At 45.8% G+C, this 25,781-nt stretch overlaps 1 protein-coding gene across 8 annotated transcripts in view; it reads left to right on the plus strand.

Moving 5' to 3' along the window:
- Nucleotides 1-25,781, plus strand: part of EFCAB6 (EF-hand calcium binding domain 6) — a 243,750-nt gene that overhangs the window by 35,488 nt on the left and 182,481 nt on the right. For 6 of the 8 annotated variants that reach the window (XR_011997867.1, XR_011997868.1, XR_011997869.1 and 3 more), the window contains 2 exons: nt 2,156-2,244; nt 8,859-8,925. Coding sequence is in view for 3 of the 8 variants with exons in the window: in XM_026017432.2 (XP_025873217.2) it covers nt 2,156-2,244; nt 8,859-8,925 (156 nt within the window). In the remaining 5 variants the exon portion in view is untranslated. The remainder of the gene's footprint in view (nt 1-2,155; nt 2,245-8,858; nt 8,926-25,781) is intronic. The other 2 variants (XM_072741716.1, XM_072741715.1) reach the window with 1 other exon arrangement.

A 25,781-nucleotide genomic window follows, 5' to 3' on the forward strand; every position in this document is an offset into this window, starting at 1 on the left:
TTCTCCTTTTAGACAAGATTTGTGAGTTGTTTAAAGGGGTTACTATCTTTGGAGACTGAACTTTGCAAATATGTATCTACCACATTAGAATTTTCATTAGACCACAAGTAATAATATGAAATGTGACAAGCTTCAATAGGTTAATGGATTTCCTCTCCCTTTTTTCTTTTTTGTGGTTAGTGTAGGGAGAGGAACATGGGCTCTGGAGGCATATGATGGTAGTGCCATGCAGGGAGGTCACATCTCTGCTCCTCGAAATGTGGAAACGACCACAGCCTGAGGACCTGGTTTTGGGACTAGATGAGTTAACTCATGTAAAACATCAAGAGTGGAGCTTGTGCCCATCTCCTGAGTATGAGCTCTGTATGTTTCTTTCCCTCCTCACAAACTCTTAACTACCAAAACTATGAGGGCATCTAGTCTTGGAGCAACACACATACCCTGTTCTTTCCCTTCTGCTGTAAGGCTAGGGAGACTTTGAGGTGTCTACCCAAAATTACATCTGAAATAGAAATCATGAATGTCCTTTCCAGGACAAGGCTTCATGAAGGCCCAACCTGTGAGCTGCTCTCCCTCTGGTCCCATTTCCTAGTTATATGTGTTTTAGTAGTAAAAAGAAATTTTTCCTTTGGGGAGCACTGAGATAACCATGCCTGGCTTTGAGGCTGAATTTTAAGGGCTAAGTGAACATCACACTTGATTATATAGACATGGGAGCCATTCAGCTGTATGGGAAATTGTACTTTGTGTATTTGCATGAAGCTTAATAAAATACATCTGTATTGATTATATGTTTTAACTTTAGTTTCATAATCCTTTTTTTAGGAAATAATTATTTTCACTTTTAAAAAATTTTGACTTTTTATTTAGAAGTAATTTCAGGGGCACCTGGGTATCTTAGTTGAGCATCAGACTCTTGGTTGGGCTCAGGTCCTGATCTCAGGGTCATGGGATTGAGCCCCATATCAGGCTTCACACCCAGTGTGGAGTCAGCTTGAGATTCTCTCTCCCTTGCCCTTTGCCTCTCATGCTCATAATCTCTCCTCTTTCTCAAATAAGTGAAAAAAAGAAATAATTTCAAACCTCCAGAAAATTTATAAGAACAGCACAAATAGTACGCATATGGTACATACATACAATACCCACATACACTTAACCCAGATTTGCCTGTTGTGAGCATTTAACCTCATTTGCTTCTGTGAGCTTTCATTATCCATATGTGGTATGTTTGGATCTGCAAACAGTTTACAGGGTATGTAGTGTATACATAATTTTTTTCTGAACTGTTTGAGAGGCAATTGTTTATATTATGGTTAATTTACTTCCAAATACTTTAGTGTGTATTCCCTGAGAATAAGATCTATTCTCTTACATAATCACAGTACCATTATCAACATTAGTAAATTAAAAATTGAGATAATTCTTTTTTTTTATTTTTTTAATTTATGATAGTCACACACACACACACACAGAGAGAGAGAGAGAGGCAGAGACACAGGCAGAGGGAGAAACAGGCTCCATGAACCGGGAGCCCGACGTGGGACTCGATCCCAGGTCTCCAGGATCGCGCCCTGGGCCAAAGGCAGGCGCCAAACCGTTGCGCCACCCAGGGATCCCTAATTCTTTTTTTTGAGATAATTCCTTAATCTATAGCCCATTTTGACCTACTGGATCTAGTAAGTCCTTTATAGAATTTTCAATTCAAAAATGGCTGTTTCCTACCTTGAAAGTATATAACGTACAGAAAGTTCAAATGCCATTCAGAGGGTAAAATTATGTCATGGCCTCAGCCTCTTGGGGAAAAAATATATGTGATGTATGCATATATAAATACATATACATATATAAAATGTATATTAGAATATATTTCTACTAACCTTACTTTAGTTTGTAGATAGAACTAGATTTCAGAAAATTTTATAGACAACTTGTTGACTTTTAATTGAGCATAAACTGGCATTCTAGCATTTAGGTGTTTTTGTACCTGGTTTACTGGGGATGCATGTCAACTCAGACACCTGGGGGAAGTGGTTGTGTTTACTAGAATGACCATCTCAGTAATGGTATCCTGTCTTCCATCATGAAAGCTCCTGTGCTGTCTACTACTTGGATCTGAATCCTCTAACTGGCCATCATTCTTCTTGTTCGAATGTAGATCCCCCTCACCAGCTCTGGGGCCATTCCATACCTTGAATTCCTGTCCCGGTTTGGTGGAATGGACCTAAATATAAATGTTATACAGAGGTAAGTAGTTTTTTTCCCCCTCATATGAAACTGTGAAATTCGGAATGATAAAAGAGAGGGCATAAACTCAGGAGAGCTAATCATGTCAACAGATATATAGGGAAGAGGAATTGGTAGAGTTTGTATAGAATTTAATGGAGTTAATCATCAGTCAAAAAGTCATTTTGAGAAGACTCTGACCTCTATGTAGGATATATTTCAAAATAAAGGAAATAATATTGTATTGAAAATAGAAATATAACAAATTAAAACCAGATAAACATATATGCAATATATTTCAGATTTGGAAATAATAAATTTTAATTTTGAATATTAATATCTTTCATTGAAAAGTGATCATGTTTTAGAGCTAGAAAAAAATCTTTTTAAAAGATTTATTTATTTTTGAGAGAGAGTGTGCACGAGTGGGAGGAGCAAAGGCAGGGGGAATCTCAAGAAGACTCCCCACTGAGTGTGGAACTGGACATGGGGCTCCATCTCAGGACCCTGCGATCACGACCTGAGCTGAAACCAAGAGTTGGATACTCAACTGACTGCGCCACCCAGGCACCCCAGAAATTAAATCTTTTTTTAAAGAGATCATTGTACGAGCTCCTTTGTGTCTCAACTGTAGCATATGAATGGGACTCATTTGCTTTATGAACTGCAAAACGAGAGTGTTAGAGTATGAACTCTTAATGTCTGTCTCTTCTGGAAAGGTCTTTGATTCTGGCATCCGATTTAGGAATGACCAAAATTATTCACTCTGACTGTCTGACTCTAAATGAATAAACCTCATTTTCTCAGGAATTGTGGAAATAGAAGTTAAATTTGATCCTGAAAAATTAGCAGATTTTGGTATGATAGCTTTCCTGCCTGAGTCTGTCATGGACACAGTGTAGGTGTAAGAATTCGTGCGGCAGAGGGGAGAGGGAATGGGGACATGTTCAGTGAGTGTAAGTTTCAGTTTCATAAGATGAAAAAGGTTTAGAGATGTGTTGCACAACACTGCATATACTCAAAACTACTGAACTGCACACGTAAAAATGATAAAGATGGAAAAGTTTATGTTATCTGGGGGGTGGTTTTTCAGTTTTGTTTTTTAACCACAATTAAAAAAAAGAATCAGTGCAACAGCTCCAACAAGAATGACAAAATATCTCCTGGATGGTCGGGGGCTTTTCTGTGCTGTGTTTAGTTAATGATCCCTGAGTAGGGGGCTGAGATAATCTCCAGGTTTATTTGAAAGAATGATTGGTTGTTTTACAAACTGTATATTCATACTCTGAACCTAAAACAGTCCCCATTTGTGATAAGGTTGTTGGGTGGACTGTAACCAATTTGAAGATTCTCTGTCGAAAAAGCTAAATGACTAGAAAAACTGGAAGCAGGAGAGTTCTTTTTTTGTCTTTTGTTTTTGTTCCTTTAACTGTGAATTATCAGTCTAATAGTTCATTTGAGATGAAAAGGATCACAAGGTACCACTTTAAATATAAAAGATTAAATATTTTAACTAAATTTGAAAGATTCAGCTTATAACTGGCTTAACTTGTGGGGCTGAATTTTCTTTACTCTTGGAGATGATGCATTATAGTGAGTGGACACTGCTCCTTTGGGTGACACGGCAGACTGTTTTCATGAATAGCACTTCCATGGAAAAAAAATGAAATGACTGATAGAAGGTAAAATGTATACATGCATTTTCCTTCACTAGAGAACTGGCAAGACAGTAAGTACTCCCCTAGAAGCCAACATAAAATGGAGATGGAATCCAGAGAGGTGAGCATTCTATAAAGCCAGCTTTTGCCTCGAAAAAAGTGGCTAAATCCTGGTGAATTTGTGTTTCAGTCTGGTTGGCTATTTGGAGTGAAGGAGACAGGGGATAAAACCTAGAGGACCTGCCTAAGGTGGAGGAACCTAATAGAAGATCAGGATATATAAAGTTGAGACACCTAAACCCTCATGTGAGGATAGGTTACAAATATAAACTTGCATCCCAGAAGGGCATAAGGAAACCTACCTAATTCCACACTGCTGCTGGGTGAATAGAGGACAAAATTGTAATTATAAGTCAGTATTTATGCAAATCTGTGCCTGAAATAATGCTTCCTGTGTGGTCTGGAAAGTCTTAGGCTAAGATTTGCTTAAAACTGGGGCTGGGCTAAGTGTGCCCTTCTGTAGAGGAATACGTTTGCAACCCAGCCCTTAAAAAATTTCCACAGATCAAGTGCCAAGTAAAATCAGGCCATACTCACAAAATGTTGAAAACACGTGCAGAGATAAAGAATGAGAACTGCAAACCAGTAGAAACAACATCCAGTACAATCAGATATCCAAATATGTGAAATCCTGCAACTGTCAGATCTAGAATTTCTGTGTTAGTATGTTTGGAGAAATCAAAGAATGGACTTCATATATAAATATGAAATAAGCAAAAAATTTTTTTGAAGAAACACAGAACAGAACTTCTGGTAGTGAAAGATAACTGTAGATATAAAATTTGGTGGCTGGGCGGAAAAAGTGGATGAACCACAGCTAAAAGGAGCATTGGGGGAGTAGAAATAGGTCCGAAGCTGTTATCCAGAAAGCCACACAAACACAAAGGAAGATAAAATACAGAGGACAAGTATAGGAGACATGGAAGGGAGAGAGAAGGCCTAGATTTCTTTTCTTTTCTTTTTTTTCTTTTCTTTTCTTTTCTTTTCTTTTCTTTTCTTTTCTTTTCTTTTCTTTTCTTTCTTTTCTTTTCTTTTTTCTTTTCTTTTCTTTTCTTTCTTTTCCTTTCTTTTCTTCTTTTCTTTCTTTTCCTTTCCTTTTCTCTTTCTTTCTTTCTTTCTTTCTTTCTTTCTTCTTTCTTTCTTTCTTTCTTTCTTTCTTTCTTTCTTTCTTTCTCTTTCTTTCTTTCTTCTTTCTTTCTTTCTTTCTTTCAAGATTTTATTTATTTATTTGAGAGAAAGAGTGAGGAAGAGAGCATGAGTGAGGGGTGGTGGGGGAGGGACATAGGGAGAAGCAGGCTCTCCACTGAGCAGAGCCCAATGAGGAACTGGGACTCGGTCCCAGGACCCTAAGATCATGACCTGAACTGAAGGCAGATGCTTAACTGACTGAGCCACTCAGGTGCCACATTCTAAGAAATTTCTTATTGGATTTCCAGATATTTAGAGGAAAGGATAGGGAAGAGCCAATATTCGAAAGGATGATGGCGGAGAATCTTAAGCTGGACGAATGAAAAGAAATGACCCTGTAGATGTGTCACAGTGAGACCGCAGAGCACCAGTGTCAACGTCAGCATGAGAGCAGTAAAGCAGTGAGGGGAGGTACTGGGTTGACTTAGGACTGACACTCAGACTGAAGCTGACGTCCGAGTGTGACAGTGGGACCATCTCTCCCACACGCTGGGAATGAAGCATTTGCCAGCCTAGAATTTGTGAGTCTGAGATCTCTTTCTGTGGGGACGCAGGGGCCCTTTGCCTCTTCTTGTCATAGTTGAGCCTTAAGCACTGATGTCAGGCAGTGGGGACAAGGAGAAACATGTGGCACCTTTGCCTGCCGTGTTCATGGTCACCTTCCAGCTGATCCTCTCTTTCTTCATCCTACAAAGCATGCCTCTTCTTTGTAACCATCTGTGTAGGATGCAGGGAGCGTTCCAGGTAGAGGAGGAAGATCGGGGACCTTTGGGTTTGGCTTTAATTCTTGATTTGGATAATTGGCATTTGCCTTATGATTAAACATGCACACATATTGTATGTATATTACTACCTATAAGTCCTATTTCATAATAACAGTTTAGAACTCAATAAATTTAATAAACAAAATTGATACAGCTGAAGAAATAAGTGAACTGGAAGATAGGTCAGAGAAAGATAAGCCGGAGTGCAGCCCAGAGACATAGAAGTGTAAGTGGAGCTCTGTGAAGAGAGTCCTCAGAGATGGGATGGAGGCACCCAAAGGAACAGTGGCTGAGGGCTTTCCTGAACTGAGGGTGGGATTGAGTCCACCCATTCAGGAAGCCCAAGAAACCCCAGGTGAAGTTAAAGATGGGAGGTGGGGGCGCAACCACCCCACAGACCAAGAGACCCTCAGCGCAGCCAGAGGGCAGCATGCAGAGAAGGGATTTCTGCGTGGTAATGGGGAAGCCAGGTGACAGCGAATCCACCATCACAATGTGGTGAAAGAAAAATCACTACCATCTTAGAATGTTATGTGTGGGGATGCCTGGGTGGCTCAGCGGTTGAGCGCCTGCCTTTGGCTCAAGGTGTGATTCCCAGGTTCGAGTCCCACATCAGGCTCCTTGCATGGAGCCTGCTTCTCTGTCTACCTGTGTCTCTGCCTCTCTCTCTCTCTGTCTCTCATGAATAAATAAATCTTAAAAAAAAAATATGTGTGAAGAAGGGATCTTTCAGTATTTTCAGGGTTGAAATAAAGATACTGTAAAACGAAAATAGAATTTGGCCCCCAGCAGACCCAGTGAAAGAACTTTAAAGGGTGTACTTTAGGTTGAAGGAAAACACTCCCAGACGGACAGTTGGAGGCAATGCGGGCCAGAGGGTGGAGAGTGTGTGGTTAGATCCAAATGCTCCCGCTGACCTCAGGGGGTGCTAAGGACTGGGAATAATGAGGACTTTGGGAATTTAAAAATAGAATAGGATTAAAATATATGACAGTAGCAATTTATACAGAGAGGAGGGATTGGAGTGAAAATGTTCTAGAGTTGTTACCTTGTCCATCAGGAAGATTAAAAATTATGGTTAACTTGAGACTTGGAAAAATATGCAGGTTATAATTTCCCGAGCAGCTTTCACAAAATTAAAAATGGAGTGATTGAGTCCTAAATTTACAAATGGAGACAAACAAACTGGAATAAAAATAGGATTGACCAGAAAGACGGCAAGGAGCCTCAGAATAGGAAGAACTAGTAGAAATCCCAAGTATGTGGGTAGTTGTAATAAATGGTCCACTTAAAAGACAGAGATGGTCTGATTAGATAAGAACTAGTAAAATCCACTAAGAGAAAAACCTAAACAGAATTTTACAGAGGGGTTAAAAGTGGAAGGATTTAAAGACCTACCATTCCAGTGAGTACTCATCTCATGAAAGCTGTGTCACTAAGTGAGTGTCAGACAATAAGCTGTGTCTCCTAGAGGCGACACTGAGATGGAGTTGGGGAGGCAGCTGTGAGGGGAAGAGGGCCAGAGTGGGGCTGTGCTGGGGAGCTGCCCTGGGGCTGGGGGGGCGGCGCGTGCCGGGCTCCCGAGGGGCCAGGAGCGCAGCTGCCCTGTCTCTTCAGCTGATGGCGGGGACGCAGGCATTTGTCTGATCTCTGTTCTTTAAATCCTAAACATGTTAGCAATAGTGTCCTGTGTCCATTCAATGCACAATTAAAACCTAAACAATATTACATTTAACATAGAATCGGAAGGCTGGATTCTTGGTGAGTTTCTGCCTCGAACTTGGGCACTTGACCCTCTGAGCCTCAGTTTCTCCCTGTGTAAAATGAAGTTCATTTCACCTAAAATGCTCTGATGGCTTCCCCTTACCCCAGTGTGAAGTCCAGATTCCTTTTGGCCACAGCACCACAGGCCTGGCATCCGCTTCCATCTCGGAACTCAGCCGTGTCCCCTGCCCTGCTGGGTAGGCTCTGGCCTCCCTGGCCAGCTGACAGTAGCGACGCTGGGACATGCTGAGCTCCAGGCCCCTCAGCTTCATGCCACTGTGTGCTCCCTTGGCTTTGTCCAGAGAGCTTTTCCTTCCAGTGGATCGCCCCTGGCTCCTCAGCTTGTGGGTGTCTACCAGCTTGTTCCAAAGAGGGGCTCTGAAGTAGTTTATAGACATATGAATAACATGAAATAAAAAATAGTTACTAAAGGCAGATGGAGCCAGGGTGCCTGGATAGCTCAGTTGGTTGAGCCTCCGACTGGGTTTCGGCTCAGTTCATGATCTCAGGGTCATGAGGTAGGGCCCTCCATTGGGCTGCAGGCTCAGCGGGGAATCTGCTGAAAGTTCTCTCTCCTTCTGCCCCTCCCCCTGCCCGCGCGCACGCGCGCACGCGTGTGTGTGTGTGTGTGTGTGTGTGTACACGTGCATGTGCTCTCTCTCTCAAATAAATAAATAAAATTAAAAAAAAAAAAGCAGATAGAGCCAAGAGGATGGTGGTATAGACACACATCCACCAGGAAGTCCTTTACAGAGTGGCTAAGGGTGCCTCCAGAGTGGATTGGGAACCCCTCAGAGGTCAGAACAAAGTGCTACATCGGAGGGGTTAGGGGTGGAGTGTGACCCAGCACCTTTGTCTCCCTGACTCCTTGTCTGCAAATAGGGCGATGATGGCCCCTGACCGTCGTGAGGATGAAATCAGATGGGGCTCACCATGCTCATTAGGTGTCAGCTGTAATTACTCAGCTCCCACACTACCCTGGGAGGAATAAATGTTATTATATTTCATTTTATGGTTGAGGAAACGGAGGCATGGAGAAGCTAAGGACTTGACACAGTGCCGGCAGATGGCAGTGCCTAAGAAATACCTTGCATTTGAAAATAATTTAGAAATCCTTATAATCTTGATCTCTGCATATCCTACATAAGCATTTATTTGGTTTAAACATTTTAACAAAAAGTTTTTTTTTTTTTTTTTTAAGGGGAGGTGGGAATGAAATGAGTTGCAGTCGGACAGTAAAAGAACTTGAAAAACAAATAGGAGAAAAGGTAATAGAGATCTTTTAAAATTCTTCCTCCCACCCCCTCGCCAAAGTCATTGTTAGGAGAGGTAGATGAAGCAGAATGAGCCACATCTTGTGTCTGCGCTCTCCCGTCAAAGCCGGCTGACGAATAGATCCTGTAACGAGCCCCTGTGAAAGCTTGCATTCAGATGACTTCCATGGCGTCTCTCTGGATGAATGACACCAACAGAAGTCCTGGAATATTAATCACTTTTGTATTAACTTTAAATCAGTAGTAGTAGTAGGGCTGCCCTTTCTGGTTTTGTCTAAGACTGAAGCAAGGATCTCTTTAGAAAGGGAAAACTTCTGCTTTTCAGCAGTAAATGCCAATCAAAAGCAGCACGGTAAAAATAACCAGTAAAACTCAAAGTGATGTATATTTAAGTATTGAGTAATTTAGCCACAGAAGCTACTACATGTGTTTAGAAGAGAAGCACATAGCCTTGTCCCTCTCGCTGATTATGGTTAGACATCATCGCCCACAGCTAGGGAGGGAGGAGATGCTCGTGGCTTTCGGGGGTTGGAATCAGACCCCTTTTAAAAATGCATCTGAGCCTGTCAGTTACACGAGCAGTTTGAGAATCATGATTCAATTTACTCGATTCAATATGTTGGTTTGAAATGTGACAAATTCTCTTTCCTTTTTGAACTCTTCTGAGATTTTCATACATTTCAAAAAAAATAGCCAGAAATCCACAAAATGTTTGTCTGAATTTTCCTGGTTGATACCATTAACACCAGAAAATTTGTCTTAATGTGCTACTTTTTTAGCATTATATATTCCTGAAAATCTGGTGTCACTATATGTTAGTAAGAACCCTGATGTAATTATTTGCTGCTTCTCTTGTGGTTCATTTGTTATTCTGTAAGAAATATGTAATGTGATTGATGTTTCTTATGGTACGTCTTTAATTTGTCTCTTCCTAAACTGTGTTAATCATGAAATACTCCCGGGAAAGTCAACCCTTTATGACAATCATCATATCAACATAAACACTGTCATGGATCAATAATGTAGAATTTCAGCGAGTGTGGTGTGTACGGACCTCGGCTGGGATTCTCAATTCCCAAGAAGGCTTCCATGAGGAAAGCTACAAGGGAACTCCACTCCTAGCCCTCCCTCCACCTAACTCCTCTTTTGTCCCAGCCCCTCCCTCTCATCCTAACCGTGGGGGAGGCCCTCCCACTGGTTAGGGGTGAGTTAATCAGTGGGCTTACCAGTGCAGCTTTGAAGCAACTTCTGGGGAGAGGCTGGGGAAGGGTGATTGAGGAAGCACTAAATCCCGGGGTGGCTGCGGGGAGTTCCTTGCCAGGCGTTCTGGCCAGCATCACCTGCAGCCCCAGTTCTACCTGGGTCCCCAACTCTGGGCAGGCAGGTGGAGTAGGACAAGACTGACCTTGGGATTGTTAGAAAAACAAAACACAGCTGAACAAATTTGAAGATCTAATAGTTGGCTTTTTTGAGTTTCATGAATTGAGCAGCATCCCATGAAGCAAAGTAGAGGGGAGGTGCAGAGCTGTATAAAGGGGAAGGATTTACGGGGAGGGGAGGGCAGGGCAAGAGGTTGTTAACAAAGGAAACAAAGGTTTTTTTCAGGACAGGTCACCTTCCCCTGGAGCAGGGGGAGGATAAGGGGTCTTATTAGATGGATTACCTCATTTAACTTAAGCATGGTCAGGGGGGTGGATCGAGAGGGCTCACGTGACAAGATTACCTCATTGGTGCTGACCAGCAAATTCCAGATTGATTGGTTTAAAATTCCGGTCCGGGAGAAGCTGAAACTTCAATTAATTCTTGGTTTGCTATGCTGAGGACAGGTGACTCCATTGAGAGCCTGTAGCTTTATTTTTATTTATTTACTTATTTATTAAGTTTTTATTTATTCATTCATGAGAGACACAGAAAGAGGCAGAGACACAGGCAGGTGGAGAAGCAAGTACCCCGCAGGGAGCCCGATGTGACTCGATCCTATGACCCTGGGGATCCTATGACCCTGGGATCACGCCCTGAGTCAAAGGCAGACAGACGCTCAACCACTAAGCCACCCAGGTGCCCCCACCTATAACTTTCTTTTTAATGAGACCAGGACTGGGTTAAATCTGTGTTTCCATCTTGGAGCTCTGTTTGTTACCAGCCGGGAGGCCTTACAAGTTCTTGTCAGTGGGTTTCTTCATCCATTAGTGTGGATAATAACACCCACCTGGAAATACAACTAAACTCAAGGGGTTCACCCCTTGGGGTGCCTCAAATTGAACACACAGCCTTTGTTGAGAGCAAAGAACTTGGTATTACCTGTTACAAGTAAGGAGACGGGGAGATAGCTCTCAAAGCACTGTCTCCCTGAGGGGTTACTACAGGAAGCTTTTTATTCTGGGCAGCCTGGGTGGCTCAGCGGTTGAGCGCCTGCCTTTGGCCCAGGGTGTGATCCTGGAGACCCGGGATCGAGTTCCATGTCGGGCTCCCTGCATGGAGCCTGCTTGTCCCTCTGCCTGTGTTTCTGCTTGCCCCCCTCCTCTCTGTTTTTCTCATGAACAAATAAATAAAATCTTTAAAAAAAAAAAAAAGAAAAAGGAAGCTTTTATTCCTTGCATTCATGTATTGAGGGCAGGGGCAGGGAGCTCACACAGGCACTTTTGGTTCAATTGCACATACCTAGTGTGTCAATATGCTAGTGCATACATCGGATGTCCCCCCCCCCCCAATGGCGGAAAACTCTGCCCATGGGAGGGGACTCAGTAATATAATGAGCTAAAAGTAACTTGGGGACCACTTGGGGGCATCTGCATAGGTCCTCCACTCCAATCCAGCTCCAACTGGCTCACATAAGGGGCTGTCAAGCAAGACACACATGACAAGGGACTCTCAGGTGAAACACCTAGTTGGGTGTTGGTTCTGCAAACAAAACATGTTCCTTCCCTGCTTCTGTCCCTTCCCTTCTTCCCTTTTGCTGACAGCTTTTAGCCCTCTTATTTGAGTAACTTTCCATTGCATCCTAGTTAACAGAAGCACCGTTGGTGGCTTAAAATGTCCAGCATAAAGCCCTCGGAACAGCTGGGCAGTGCCAGCTATCACTGGTATTACTGCAGCTTCCTTTGAAGGAAGGTAGGAATACCAGGGACTCATCCCTTCCCACCCATTCCCAAAACAAACAGAACGAACCAAATATACTCACCTGTTTGCTGTGCATAGTAGAGTATTTCCAGAGTAGAGTATTTCCAGTATTACCCTGCAAATGGTCCACACACGAGTGTTGGAGACTGAGACGATGAATACCTGGGAGCTATTAAAGGAAAGCTCTCTTTAGACATATGCTGTCATTGCTGGGTGATCTATATAGTTTGGGAATGAAAGAATGCTCGTTATTTTGTTTTAAATATAAGTCCACATGGCTTGCTAGAGCCAAGAATGCATGCAAATGTCTCTGAATTTTGGGAGCCAGACTTTGCTAAATGTATGTGTGGTCTAGCCTTCCTAAACCAACAAATAATTAACAGTTGGCACCCCAAACCTATCAAACCCCAGTGCTTGTGTTTCCTAATCATTTCCCTCTGCAGTGAGCTTGGTCCGATGGCTGGTTCCTTGGCCTTCCCTTCCTCACATGCACTTGGACCCTCCAACATATGTTCACATTCCCGCTCATTATCCAGTTGAATGCTTGGGGTCTCTGAGCCTCGTTTTCTCTATAAGTCATGGGTTGGGGGCCAGACTGGGTCCCATCTCTCCCAACTTTTGGTGATTGTGATCCATGGCTCCGTATGTGGGAGAAGAGAAGCACCGTGAGCCCAGGTAGTCCTCGGAGCATCATTATCTGGATCTAGCTAGTCCCAGTCCCTGGTTGGCACTGCGTGGGTCCCCCTTAGTAGCACTCTGAGTCCTGTGCTCGCCTCACTTGCTCTTACTCCCTTGGCCCTTGCTTTTCATTTAGTCACAAATACGTGCTTTCTTAATTTTTTAAAAAAGATTTTATTTATTTATTCATGAGATACAGAGAGAGAGGCAAAGACATAGGTAGAGAGAGAAGCAGTTTCCATGCAGGGAGCCCGGCATGGGACTCGATCCCAGGTCTCCAGAATCAGGCCCTGGGCTGAAGGCAGGTGCCAAACCGCGGAGCCACCCTGTCCCAGATATGAGCTTTCCTTTACTCCTCTTCTGTGCTGTGACTTGGCATCTGCTTGACAGGTCCTTGAGTTCTCCGATCTTCGCGTTCTCTTCTCTCACAGTGTCCTAGGGAAGCAGAGGCATGTAGGGGGAATGAGGCATACCTGGCTGAAGTCCAGCCTCTGCAGCTCCTACGGGGGCCCTTGGACAGGTCTCTTGCCATTCTGACTTTCCTCATCTCTGACATGGAGACAGCAACCTGTCAGGGTAGTTACAGGAATGAACGAGAATAATAGACAGGAAGCCCTTGGTGTACAGTAGATGCTCAGTAAATGTTAATCCCTTCCTCCATCTGTAGTGAATGAGGATGGTTGTCGGGCACCACTGAAACCTCTCTTGTGGTAGGCTTTTCCTGCCACCAGGTCACACCGCCTCTGCCATGGAAGTGTTTGGTTGCTCTGGCCTGAAAGAAATTGCAACCCCCCAGCCCAGCTAGCTGAGACCATATGGTGCTTCTCTTCTCACCTAAGAAGTCAGAAGGCAGCACAAGTGCAGGTCAGCCAACTCATGTCTTCTCTGGTCACCAGGATGTTGCTACCATTCAGGTACTGTGATGTCAAATTTTTTTCTAGATGCTATTTCTTCCAATATGACTCTGTAAACACAGGGAGACTGCTGCTGACTCACAGCTGAGAAGAATGTCCTACACCCCAACCAATCCCTGGTAACGGCATTGGTCACCATGAGCATCCTGAAGCCACCCTGATTACTAACTGGTGTGGCAGCTTGGTTCCCTGCCCTGAAGCACTGGGCCACCAGAGGGTAGACAGCTGAACAAAATGAAAGATGGAGGGTTTTTTTAGAAGGAGGAGGGGTAGGGGTGAGTGAATTTGCAGAAGGTGACAGTGGACCCTGTAATTTTTTAGATTTTGCTAGCTCTCTAAATAATAGCACTGGGGATCCTGGGTGGCTCAGCGGTTTAGTGCCTGCCTTCTGCCCAGGGCATGATCCTGGAGTCCTGGGATCGAGTCCCACATCGGGCTCCTTGCATGGAGCCTGCTTCTCTGTCTGCCTGTGTCTCTGCCTCTCAATTTCTCCCTGTGTCTCTAATGAATAAATAAATAAAATCTTAAAAAAATAATAACACTGATTGAGCACTTACTAAGGGCTGTTCTAGGTGTTTTATGGTATTAAACAATTTAATTTCCACCCTCAAAGCAGGTGCCATCCTTATCCCACATTGACATGGAGGGAAACTAGAGCAGGGGGTGAGCATTTTGATTAAGGGCATACAGCCGGTGAGCACAGAGGCTGCATTTCGTGCCTTGGCAGTTTGGCTACAGAGTCCTTGCCCTTAACCAGTGCCATCCTGCCTCTTGGAGGGCCCCTTACAGAAGGTGTTGATGCCCCCTTTGCATTCAGCAAATGTGACTCTTTGTTATGCTGCCGGTAGACCCAGTCCATCACAGAGAAGTCACACCTTTACCGGACATGAGTGGACTTTTTTTTTTTTTAAGATTTTTTATTTATTTGAGAGAAAGAGAGAGAGAGAGAGCACGAGCAGGGGAGGGGGAGAGAGAGAGGGAGAAGCAGACTCCCTGATGAGCAGGGAGCCCGATGTGGGGCTCAATCCCAGGACCCCAAGATCATGACCTGAGCTGAAGGCAGACCCTTAACTGATGGAGCCACCCAGGTGCCCTGTGAGTGGACTTTTTGCTTGGACCACAGGGTCCTTTTTTTCATCTATGTAGCATCTGCTTCAAGTGGGCACTTGGGAGTTCTCTTTGCCTCCCTCACTCTGACATCCTGCCTCCTCTTTACCTCCTCACTCTGACATCTCACACTTCTTCCCACATCCTCAGTCTTTTACACTTCCTGCCTGTCCTGCAGGTCCCCAGCTTCCTCCTGCAGTGGTGGCAGGGGCCAGAGCCTGAGACTTAGATTCTTCACATTCTCCAGGTGAAGAACCTACCAGGAAAAAGAAAGGACCAAAGCAAAGCTTCAGCGTGTTGGTGGGCTAACCAAGTTTTGGTCTTGGTACTCCATTGTATCTTTTGTCAACTCCTTGCAAGAGGGTAAAGTGCCAGAAAATCTCATCTTGCTACTGGAGGTGGGGCTCATTGGGAGTCTTGAATAGGGAATTACCGAGAGACCACAGTAATATGTGTGGGACTGTCAGGACCCTTCCCCGCCTCCCCTACATACAGATGAACTCTTCTTAAGACTAGAATTCAAGAATGTATAATTCAGTTAAAGACATTAAAAAAAAAATAGACACATCCAAAGCCTCAGGCTGTTTGTTCTCGTACCACGTCACCACCCAAGTCAGGGATGCTTTCTTAAGCCTGGGCACCATGATGTCAGAACATCTGGTCCACCAAGTCAGCCGTGACTAGTGTGTCTGTTGGACACCAAGTGATCTGATACAACTTTTTATGGGATTACCCTGGTGCCTTGGAATTGTATAGATGCAGCCTCAGTCATTTTGGAAGCAATTAGTAAATAATGAGAGGTACTAAGCTGCTCACTTGGTCTGTAATATCCTCGCACGGAAGGCACAAAAGTGACGGGGAGATTCATTTTCTTAAATAGGTGGGTTTTCCTGAAAAAGAAATTAAAAAAATTATTGCTTGAGAAATAAAGAAATAGTCATTAGAATCGCAACCATTTCATAAACGTACCTTAACATTATAACACCACATTAGCATGAACGAATGTACCGGAATGCAGTCTGTTTGCCTAATAAAAAGACTGTGTCAAACTCAAAATGAGGCCATTTACTAAAACATACAAGCTTTTGGTTAATTTATAATATTCTCCTAATCCCACTTTTATCAGCTCTACTTTGGTGCACTTGGTATTAATTGCCTATTATAGCAGGTATTTGAACACATCTCCTCTTTCATCTGAAGAAAATATTAGCATATCGTAGAGCTGTTGGGACAGATTGTATCTGAGCCACTTTTTCCTCCTTGCAGAAAAGCCTATCAATCATAACTGAATATAGTGATTAATAATGTCACAGCTCTTATTCGCATGTCTGTGTGCAACTAAATGAAGAGGAGTGCTTACATTTTGATCTAGAGAATTTCACATAACAAAATAATCAGTTGGCATTTTAGAAAAAAATTATATTGAAAAATGCTTCTACCCCAGGACCTATTTTTGGTTGTTCTATTATTAATTTACTAAAGGCTTCATCAGGAAGCCAAAGCAAAGATTCTGTTATATCAGAATTTGTATCATTTCAGACTAAGTTTATCTTTTTTTTTTTTTTTTTTTTGTCTTCTTACATGTTCAGTAGTTCCATCAAGATCATAGGGGACACTGGCTAGTGCACTTGGGCTTCCCCAGCTGGGTGTGCATCGAGCACCAGCTCTCACTGTGCATGTGCCTCTGAGCAAGCCAGTCCCTCTGGGCATTGGTTCCTTGGCCGTGAAATGGGGAAAGAATATTGCAAAGCTTTTCCAATCTTTTTGAGATTTTTGATGAGAATCAATGTAAAATGATCTTACCATAGTGCCAGGCCATAGAAGTTACTCAGAACAGCAGGAGTTTGCATTTGGAGGAGATAAGACATGAGTTGTCATGTGGAAGGGGAAATGACAGTATGTGGTCACTTCTGGCTTGAGGCCACAGCAAGGGCTATGTGCTGAAGCCCTCCACACTTACACCTCCATCTGGGCTCTGGACTCACCATTGTCGGCAGAGCAAACCACACCTTCTGATGGTCCTCCTCGCCCTCGCAGGCAGCCTTCTTCCCTTGGTCACCCCGACATTGGGGTGAATGGTTTACCATTCATGGAGTGGTTCACACAGAGAGCTAGGATGAGCCTTGATTCCTACGTTTCCTTACTGGCCCCGCTTCTACATCCAGTCCATCGGTGAGTCCCGTCTGCTGTGTCCTATGTGCCGTATCCAGAACCCATCTACCTCTTCATCCCCACTGCCACTGTTGTCCCAGCCTGTGCTTTGTCAGGAGCTCATGGACTGCCTTTCCGGTTCCTGCCCATGCCCCGCACAATCTCTCTTCCACACGACACCCAGAATTATCTGTTCAAAGTATAAGTCAGATATCATCAGACTCCTCTGGTTAAGAGTCCTGTTGCTTTGGGTTGCCCATTGAGGACACATCAGGCAAACATCCTGGCTTATGGCTCTCATCATGGAGATTTTTTTGACTAACCAATCTAAAATTCCTTATTTTCCCTGACACTTGGGAATGTCCTGAGATATTTTTTTTTGTCCTGAGATTTTTGTTTACTTGTTTATCACTAGGATCTATGTTCCCTGGGAGCAGGTGCCTTTTCTGTCTAGCCCGCTGTTTTAACTAGTGCCTTGAACAGATCCTGGCAATTAACATGACCTCAGGAAACATCGACTGATTAAACAGTTCCATTGGGAAAGTTCACAGTAGTCGGAGTAGCCAGGAAACACTGCACGGCACGGGTGAGACTGGTGCTTGAGTTGGGTGATGGTATTTCAGTGTGGTGAGGCCGGAGTAGGGGATTGAAATGTGGGGTAGCTCTCAGAATTGCACTCTGACACAAGAAGAGGACATGGACACGGTGGCAGTGGAGATGTGGCCCGAGCCATGGGGAGACAAGCTCTGTGACCATCCTGTGGAGAGTTCTGTTTCTCCAGGCAGGGTGGGACAGAACACTTTTGAAAGGTAGAATGGAGAAAAAGATGGAATTATTTGAAGGTCAGGTGTGAACCCTAAAGCATGGGGCCGGGGTGGCGGTGGTGGAGGTTCACTGCCGATTTCCCACAATGAGGGGCATGTTTTGGAGATGGCTGTCAGCAGTGTCGTGGAGGCCAGCTGGAATCTGAGGTATCTGGTAGTAGGCCTTGGAGGTCACTCAGCACCAGGGGCAGCCCGCATGTGTTGAACACCTCAGGTGTTGGGGGGATACCGTGGAGTTCCCGGGAAGGGGTGAGCTTGTACCTCCTGGTGTGTGCAGCTCTGTCCTGTGAGGGGTCTGGGGTCAGGGTCACAGGGACCTCAGCTTTCCTCATGCAGTGCCTGGGGTGGAGCTCCCATCCTTTTTTTTTTTTTTAAATTTATGATAGTCACACACACACACACACACAGAGAGAGAGAGAGAGAGAGAGAGAGAGAGAGAGGCAGAGACACAGGCAGAGGGAGAAGCAGGCTCCATGCACCGGGAGCCCGACGTGGGATTCGATCCCGGGTCTCCAGGATCGCGCCCCGGGCCAAAGGCAGGTGCCAAACTGCTGCACCACCCAGGGATCCCTGGAGTTCTCATCCTATGAGCATGCGCTGGGTTAGAAAGAAAGAAGGTACAGGAAATGATTCCTCTAGTTTGGAAATGATTCCTCTAGCATGTTAAAAGGCCTTGGTGTTTAGACTTAGGGCTTAAAACTTCTGACCCAGAAGTTCAGTGACAGCTAAAATTTATTAGAAGTTTTTATATGTTATAGGGAAGCCTTTTGAAAATAAAAATCACATGTGGGAGGAGATTTACATGGCCTGTGGAATATGTAACAGCAAGTTTCCCTCTTTACCTTGGCTGCAAGGAAACCCAAAGCCAGATTTTTCGGATTTTTGCTCCCTTGTAGCAACTCTGACTTTTATGTTGCTTTATTTAGCTTTTTTTTTTTTTTTTTTTTTTTTTTTAAGCTCCCTTTTCTCTGCTTCCATGGATCTCATTTAGATGTCTTTTTTATGTAAGCTTGTTCAGTTTTTGGTAAAGGCAGAATTTGTATGAGTTCAATAACTACCGGCATCATCCCGGGCCTATGGGGGCAGGCGCCAGAGCAGTGAGAGGAAGCATCAGCCCCGGGCAGAGAGGCAAAGCCTTTGTTAAAGGTGAGCAGTGCCCGGCCACCGCTCCTCCCACATGTCCCCAAATTGAAAGTTTGTGTTTATGGGGTTCTGAATGTAGTCTAATTTTTTCCTATCTGGTTTGGCTCATCTCTACCAGCTGGTAAATAGGAAATGTTCACGGTAGGAAGCCAATACTCTGCAGAGTGTAAACAGATGGAATCGATATAAAGTGACAAGCTAGACTGTGCTATGGAGAATACAGAGCCAAAAGTAAGAACATAACAGTCAAGCTACTTGCTTCGTTCCAGTTCATTTAGTCCTGAATAGCGCTTCATATCTGCACAGCTGTGTTGTTCTTTTTTTCCCCTCTTTCTTTCTTCTGGGTTGATAATGACAATTTCAAAGAAAAACTTTAATTAAAGATTTTATACGAAATAGCCAAAAGTAGAATAATAAGGAAAATGAGCATTGATGTGTTTATTGTAAGAAAAATCCTTTTTCACGGTTTCATTTAAAAAATTTACTCCTTAAATTTAAAATGAATGTAGTCGTGGTGACAGAAAGGTGCCAGACTGACAGCCGTGGATGCTGAACCCCTCCATTGTGCTGCAGAGCCAAGACCTAGAGGCTGCTAGAAGCCCCCTCCCCTTGGGGTTCAGTCCCTAAGCAGGCGGGGGGAGGGGGGATGGCGTCCTCACCCCCTTCTGCTAGAAACTGGGGGAGGAAGGCTGCTTCTGGGGGAGGAACTGCACAGAAGACCGCTTAGCAGGAGCCAGTAAGATAACACTGTGGACAGTTTAAGTTAATTTACTGTGCAGGTTGTGCTCTGGCGTGAAGAGGCTTGGCCTTCGTCTGGGAGGGCCACATCGGAGCCGGGCCTAGGGAAGGATTATTTGCAGCCTGGCTGAGAATCCTGGCCTTCTGGGAGGAAACATTGGGCCTCTTCTCACCTCCTTTAACGTCTGGGTGGTCATATTTATTTGGGTTCACAGCTTTCCTTCCTGGAGCTCAAAGTGCTATAAAAAGAATTTTAAACAAAGAACTATAGAGTACTAATAACAGCCACTGTTAGCAGTTTATTGAACCATCTGAACTCAGTGGGATACAAATATGAAGCAGTTTGATTTTTCTCTTCTCACTGTTCTCAAGCAGGCGCTAGCAAATCTGCCTTTTCATCCCCTAAGGGTATCAGATAGGCAGATCTTGTGGCTTTCTGGTCACATATAGTTATAAATAAAACTACTACAGGCCAATCCAGCTTCAGACCTTGAGCTCATATCCAGCTCAGTTGGCCATCTCCTCCCCTTCTTCACTGGGGCACTTGTCCTGTGCTGAGGGCTGAGGAAAGGGAGTGTGTCTTTCTCTTCCTTCACTGGTGTCCTCTCTGGGCAGCATGTAAAGGCTACTCTCTAATGGAGCCCACGGGGAATTATTAGGACCGTGTTTTGGGGGCCTCTGAACTAAGTGGCTCCCTGATGAGGAGGGTCAGCTCTGGCTTAAACCCCTCTAGACCTCCTCAGCTCTACTCCTGGTGGTTCTCTGCATATCCTCAGGCTGTGTGGCTCCCTTCACCTGAGGAGCAGCCCCTCTGGGAGCAGGACAACTCAGGCCTTCTGCCTTTTTTGGCCTCCACTTAACCCACTGAAAATTTACACATGCCATCTCTGCCAACGGTAGGCATGCACACTGTGCTCATCTGCCCCTCCCACTCTGTTCTGCTATCTCTGTCCAATTCTCAGTTTCTTTTCCTTGGAAGGTGTACCATGGATCACTGAGTCCACTGGGAAATGAGATGCTTACATATCCCTTCTTTCAGGTATCTGCCCTTGTCTGTACAAGAATTTCCTTAGCCTGCCAAAGCTTCTTCCCCATGAATGCTGCAGTCACTCTATCCATCCATCCATCCATCCATCCATCCATCCATCACCATCCATCCATTCATTTATCCACACATCATCCATCCACCCATCATCCAACCATCCATTATTCACCTATCCATCATCCATGCATCCATCATCCATCCATCTCTCCATCTACCCATTTATGTATCCAGTCAGCTAGCCATCTTCCATCCATCCATCCTCCCATCTATTCATACATATATACATTCATCCATTCAACAAATATTCATTAGTCCAGGCCCTTTTTTTGGTTCTGGACTCCTGCCTACTGAAGACCTTATATCCTCTCAAGGCTCCTATTAACTTAGGCTGGTCAAGGAGGGCAGTGAAGGGGTTAGAGGAGTTGGCTGGGGTGGGAGAGAGTAGTGCTACTCAGTATTTCTTGACATGGGTGTGTGGTTATTTGAGACTCTGTCCTTAATCTTTGGTCCCAGTCCACAATCCGCATCATGCAGCCATGTATGATGTTCCACATGAGGCACTTGCATACATGAGCTTGTTTCCTCTCAGCCACACTCTGACACAGGTCCTTACTTGTTTCCATTTCACAGATGAGGAAACTGAAGTTTAGTTGTCAGGGTACTGTTCCAAGGTGACCTGAAAAATAGCGCAGAGCTGGGATTTGAAGTCTCATGTCAGGGCCAGTGTCGGGCCATGCGCCACACTGCATGGAGGTCCCTTGTGGAGAGGGAGGGAGGGGAGCACTGAAGTGCCAGCGCTGTGGTGAGGGTGGGGGCTGGCTGCAGCCCAGAGCAGTTTCTGTGGTTCTCAGTGTGGCTTACCATCATGCCTGCCTCCGCTTTACTTGTTACAGTTGGACGTTCTCTGCTTCTTGTAATAGCACTTAAGAGTCTGTCCTCCATAAATTCACCTAAATCTTTTTTTGAGTGTTTTAATATTGCTCTGATTGTTCCTCCCACTTTGGTAAGCACTTCCTCTTTTTCACTTCACTCCTGTGTGAGATAGGGCTTCATTTCTTTTCTGGAAATGTTAGGTGAACGAGTCCTGGCTTGTGTAGGCACCCTGCAGAACTTAAAGCTTTCCAGCCTGCTTTTCCCCAGCCCTACTGTCCACATGGAATCTAGGCTTTTTAGTCTGTCCTCACGTTGGTTCCCTTCCTAGATACTGGGTTCATCACCCACCATCCCCCTCCTCCTTGGGCATCTCCCCAGCCTGGGGCTCCAGGAACATGGAGAGGGTCACATGCTGCCCTGCTTTGGAGGTCAGTGGTACTGCAAGGGGGGCTGGGTGCAGTGGGGGCTGGGGAGAAGGAGCAGAGAACTGGGGGGCCAGGGTGCAGTGCGAGACTGCCAGCTAGGATTAGCTGGGGAGTGGAGGGTGGAGAGCCAGGGCTGTGGAGGGGAAGCAGCTCCTGCCTGGGCCTGGGCTGGGGAGAATGGGCGGGGAGGGTGTCGGGACTAAGTCTGCTCCCCTCCTCCCCAGGATGGGGAAGATGGTTGGGAAGAGTAGACTTTGAGCAGCTTCTTCATAGCCTCAGGCCCTGTCTTTATCCTGGCTCCCTGTCTTTAATTTAAGGTTGTAAGTAGCTATTGTTTTGGTTTTATTTTAAATCCTCGGGGCTTCTCCTCCAGTGTTTGTGTACAGAAAGCTCCCCAACATGTGCCACCACCTTCAGAGAGAAGTGGGAGTGATGGGGGAGAGTGGAACAGGGGTCATGAACTTGTTCTGGAAAGATAGCGAGTCTTGCTGTTTTTATGGGCCAGACATTCTGTCCAACTGCTCAACTCTGCCACCATTTGTAGGGAAGCAGCCAGAGGCAATGTGGAAACAAGTGAGCCTGTCTGGGCATCGATAATATTTCCTTATGGATATCGAAATCTGAAGTTCCCCTTTCCCTTGTCATCAAATACCCTTTTTCTGATTTTTTTTTTTTTTTTTTTGGACTATTAGGAAATGTAAAAACTATTTCTAGCTTACAGGGATACAAAAATAGGTGGTAGGCAGGAGTCTGCTGCATGCCGAATACGCAAAGGTAGTCAGGCCTCCTAGGCAAGGAAGCCAAGTGAGAAGAGCACCCCCTTTCAGGCCTATCTCTGTTCAGTAAGGGGAGTGAGAGCACATTTTCTTTCCTGGGAAGCAGCCTGGGTTTGGGAGAGGAAACGAGAAGTAGTGGCTCCTCTCGTTTTGCTAACTGTGCACTAGTTTTTGCCTCTGTCCATGGGTTTGGCCCTCAGGACTACAACTCCCTCAAAGCCGTGGGGATTGAGGGTTGGAGCCCAGGAGAGCAGAGGCCAGATAGGGAGCTGGGGACTAGTTGCAGGCAGGAATATGCGCAGATGACTAGATCAAAGTCCCGCAGCCAGTGGGATGGAAGTGTAATTGGGAAAGCCAGAGGCGGTGCACAGGATCCTACCCTGAAGGAGCAGTGGCAGGGCCAGAGAAGGGGTCAGGGCAGCAGACACAGCATGCTAACTCACTCTGCACATGTTCATGAACATCCACTCTGTCCAGGTGCTGTCCTAAGCCCCAGGGATATAGCAGCAAGCAAAACCAAGTCCTTCTCCGTGGAGTTTACATTTCAGTGGAGGAAGGAAGACAATAAACATACAGAAAGAAATAGGAAGTGATCCAAGTGTAGATGAACAGAAGAGAAAGTGTGAGGGATCAGAAAGGGATGAGTGCAGGCTCTCGTGTAGGCCATGGAGGAAGGCTTGTTGGAGCAGGTGGCAGTGTGACACACCTGAATGAAGCCCGGAGGGAGCTATCAGGAGGAGGAGATTGGATGAGCATGCTTGGTAGGGGTGGGGGAGAACAAGGAGGCCTGGCAGCTGGAGCAGAGAGAGCAGGGGAGGAATGGAGGGGCGGGGTCAAGAGGTAGTGGGGGTCAGATTGACTAGGGCAGATCAACTAGGGCTTCGCAGGCCAGGCTGGGTGAGGACTTTCCAGTATGTAAGAGAGAGCCTGACGTGCTGGTGAATTTGAGTAGTTCGTTGTGGCTGGAGCCCAGGGACTGTGGGAGGGGGTGATTTTGTGGGATTTGGAGCTGGCGTGGGGGGTAAGCAGGAGGCTCAGAGATGGTGGCTCTTAATACAGACATGTCCCACTTATACCAAAATGGCACACGTCTAGCTGGCCTAGAAAGGGGCTAGATGCTGCCCACGCCATCCTGTTTCTCCGTCTTTACCTTCTCCTCTCCTGCCTCTCTTCCCTTCTCAAGGGAGCAGGGAAATGGGGTGGGACATGGACACGGTCACTCCCCTGACCCCAGCCACTTGATTCCTTTATGCTTTTTCCTGCTCTCCTGTCCTGGATGGGACGAGTCTTGTACACCGTGGCCCTAACTTCCCTGCCTCCGATAAGCCCCACCATCTGCAGCTCAATTCAGATCTTGCCAAACTTCAGTCTGACAAATGATAAGAAACTTGGAGACATACCTCTGGTGGGTGTGAGTTCTGTGCCAGACTTGCTGCTTCCTGGCTTTCCACGCTGGAGACCCATATGGGCTGCTTCGGGGGTTTAAAAAAGCGCATCGCCTCCTGTCCTCCATTTGATCAGAAGAGGTGAATCGAAATTTGGCAGCGGACAAGGTGCTGAGGGTTCTGTTTGACCACAGAGCAAGTGGCTCCGCTCTTTTAGACAAAGCGGTCGGGCTGAGGGTGGACGCACAAGCCAGCCTCACAGGGGTGGATGCAATTCCCACTGTTCCCTGCTGGGCATTCCCAGTTTGGGAGATTAAGATGGTTTCAGCCAGTGTTCCCTGATTGTTAGAAGCGAGAGGTGTATATAGAATTTAGCATGGGGCTTTGCACAGAACATCCAATTAATATTTGTTCAGTTATGATATTATAATCATTATTCCATCTATAGTAGACCGAGTCATTCTTACATTCAGGATTGGCCCTGAGGAGGTATAACCAGGCTTCCTCAGAATGTGGCTTTTTCCTAAGCAGGTGAAAAGGCAGGTTCATTCATTCACTCAGACACTTAACTGAGCCAGATCCCGGAACTGAAGCTCTGAACCCAACTCCGGGGACCTGACATTCTGGAGGGAGAGATAGTAAAGATGAGTATTAAATCAGTTGGTGAGATGTACTCTGAAGACAAGGATCAGAGTGTGTAGGGTGGGGTCTTACTTATACTTGTGGTCAGGAAGGCCTTTCTGATAGGAAGACAAGAGGGCTAAGATCTGGATAAAGTGAGGGAATGGGACAGTTAGTATCTGGGGAAGAATGTTCTAGACAGAAAGAATAGCAAAGGCAAATGCCTTGAGGCAGGAGGAGCCTGGCAGCAAAGGACCTGGTGTGGCCCGAAAGCAGCGAGCCAGGGGACAAGTAGGGGAGATGAGTTGGGAGAGCTGCCAGGGCCAGTCTGTGGGGCCTGGCAGGTCACAGCTTGTGGGGAGATGTGAATGAGGCAGCGTGGTCGTGGGGGACTGGCTCATGAGTGTCTGATAGGTAGCATCATGGACCAGGAGGGGAGACCCCTCACGTGGGTTTGGAGTCAGACAGATGCCCGGGAGCATGGCGCCACCGGCCATTGTCTTATTGCCATTTCTGTTTTTCCTGTAGATAAGGAGCGAGGTTCTCAGTGGGTGGACGAGGGGGGCAGGGGTTGAGAAGGGAGGTTGGGAGGGGTGAGAGGCTCTGGATGGGGTGGCGAGTGACTGGGGCAGTAGAGCAGGATCACACAGTGCCCTCGAGTGAGGGGACCCAGTTGAGTATTGGAGGGTCGCCCTCTGTGGCCACAGCAGGGGCTTGGAAGAGGCAGTGTGTTGGATTTAACCAGGGATGGGGGCTTGCCAGGGCTGAGGGGGGAGGAGGAAGCACATATGCAGTGGTGATTATAGAGACTGAGCCATTGGGAGGGAACGAGGGGGAGCTGTGCACAGGAACTGAGTGGCAGGTGGGGGCCCTGCTGAGGAGAAGGCTGTGGGGTCATGCGCTTGAGCAAGGCAGCTGGAAGAGGGGTGGGGTGGTTGGAGCATGGGGCTTGATTTTGGAGAGTGGCAGTCATTGGGGATGACACGGTGTGGAGTCCGAGCAGGCAACGGTGACCTCTGGCTAAGAGGAGGACCAGGAGCTAAGAGACCT

This window comes from Vulpes vulpes, chromosome 16 (genome assembly GCF_048418805.1).
Source record: "Vulpes vulpes isolate BD-2025 chromosome 16, VulVul3, whole genome shotgun sequence".
Taxonomy (NCBI): Eukaryota; Metazoa; Chordata; class Mammalia; order Carnivora; family Canidae; genus Vulpes; species Vulpes vulpes.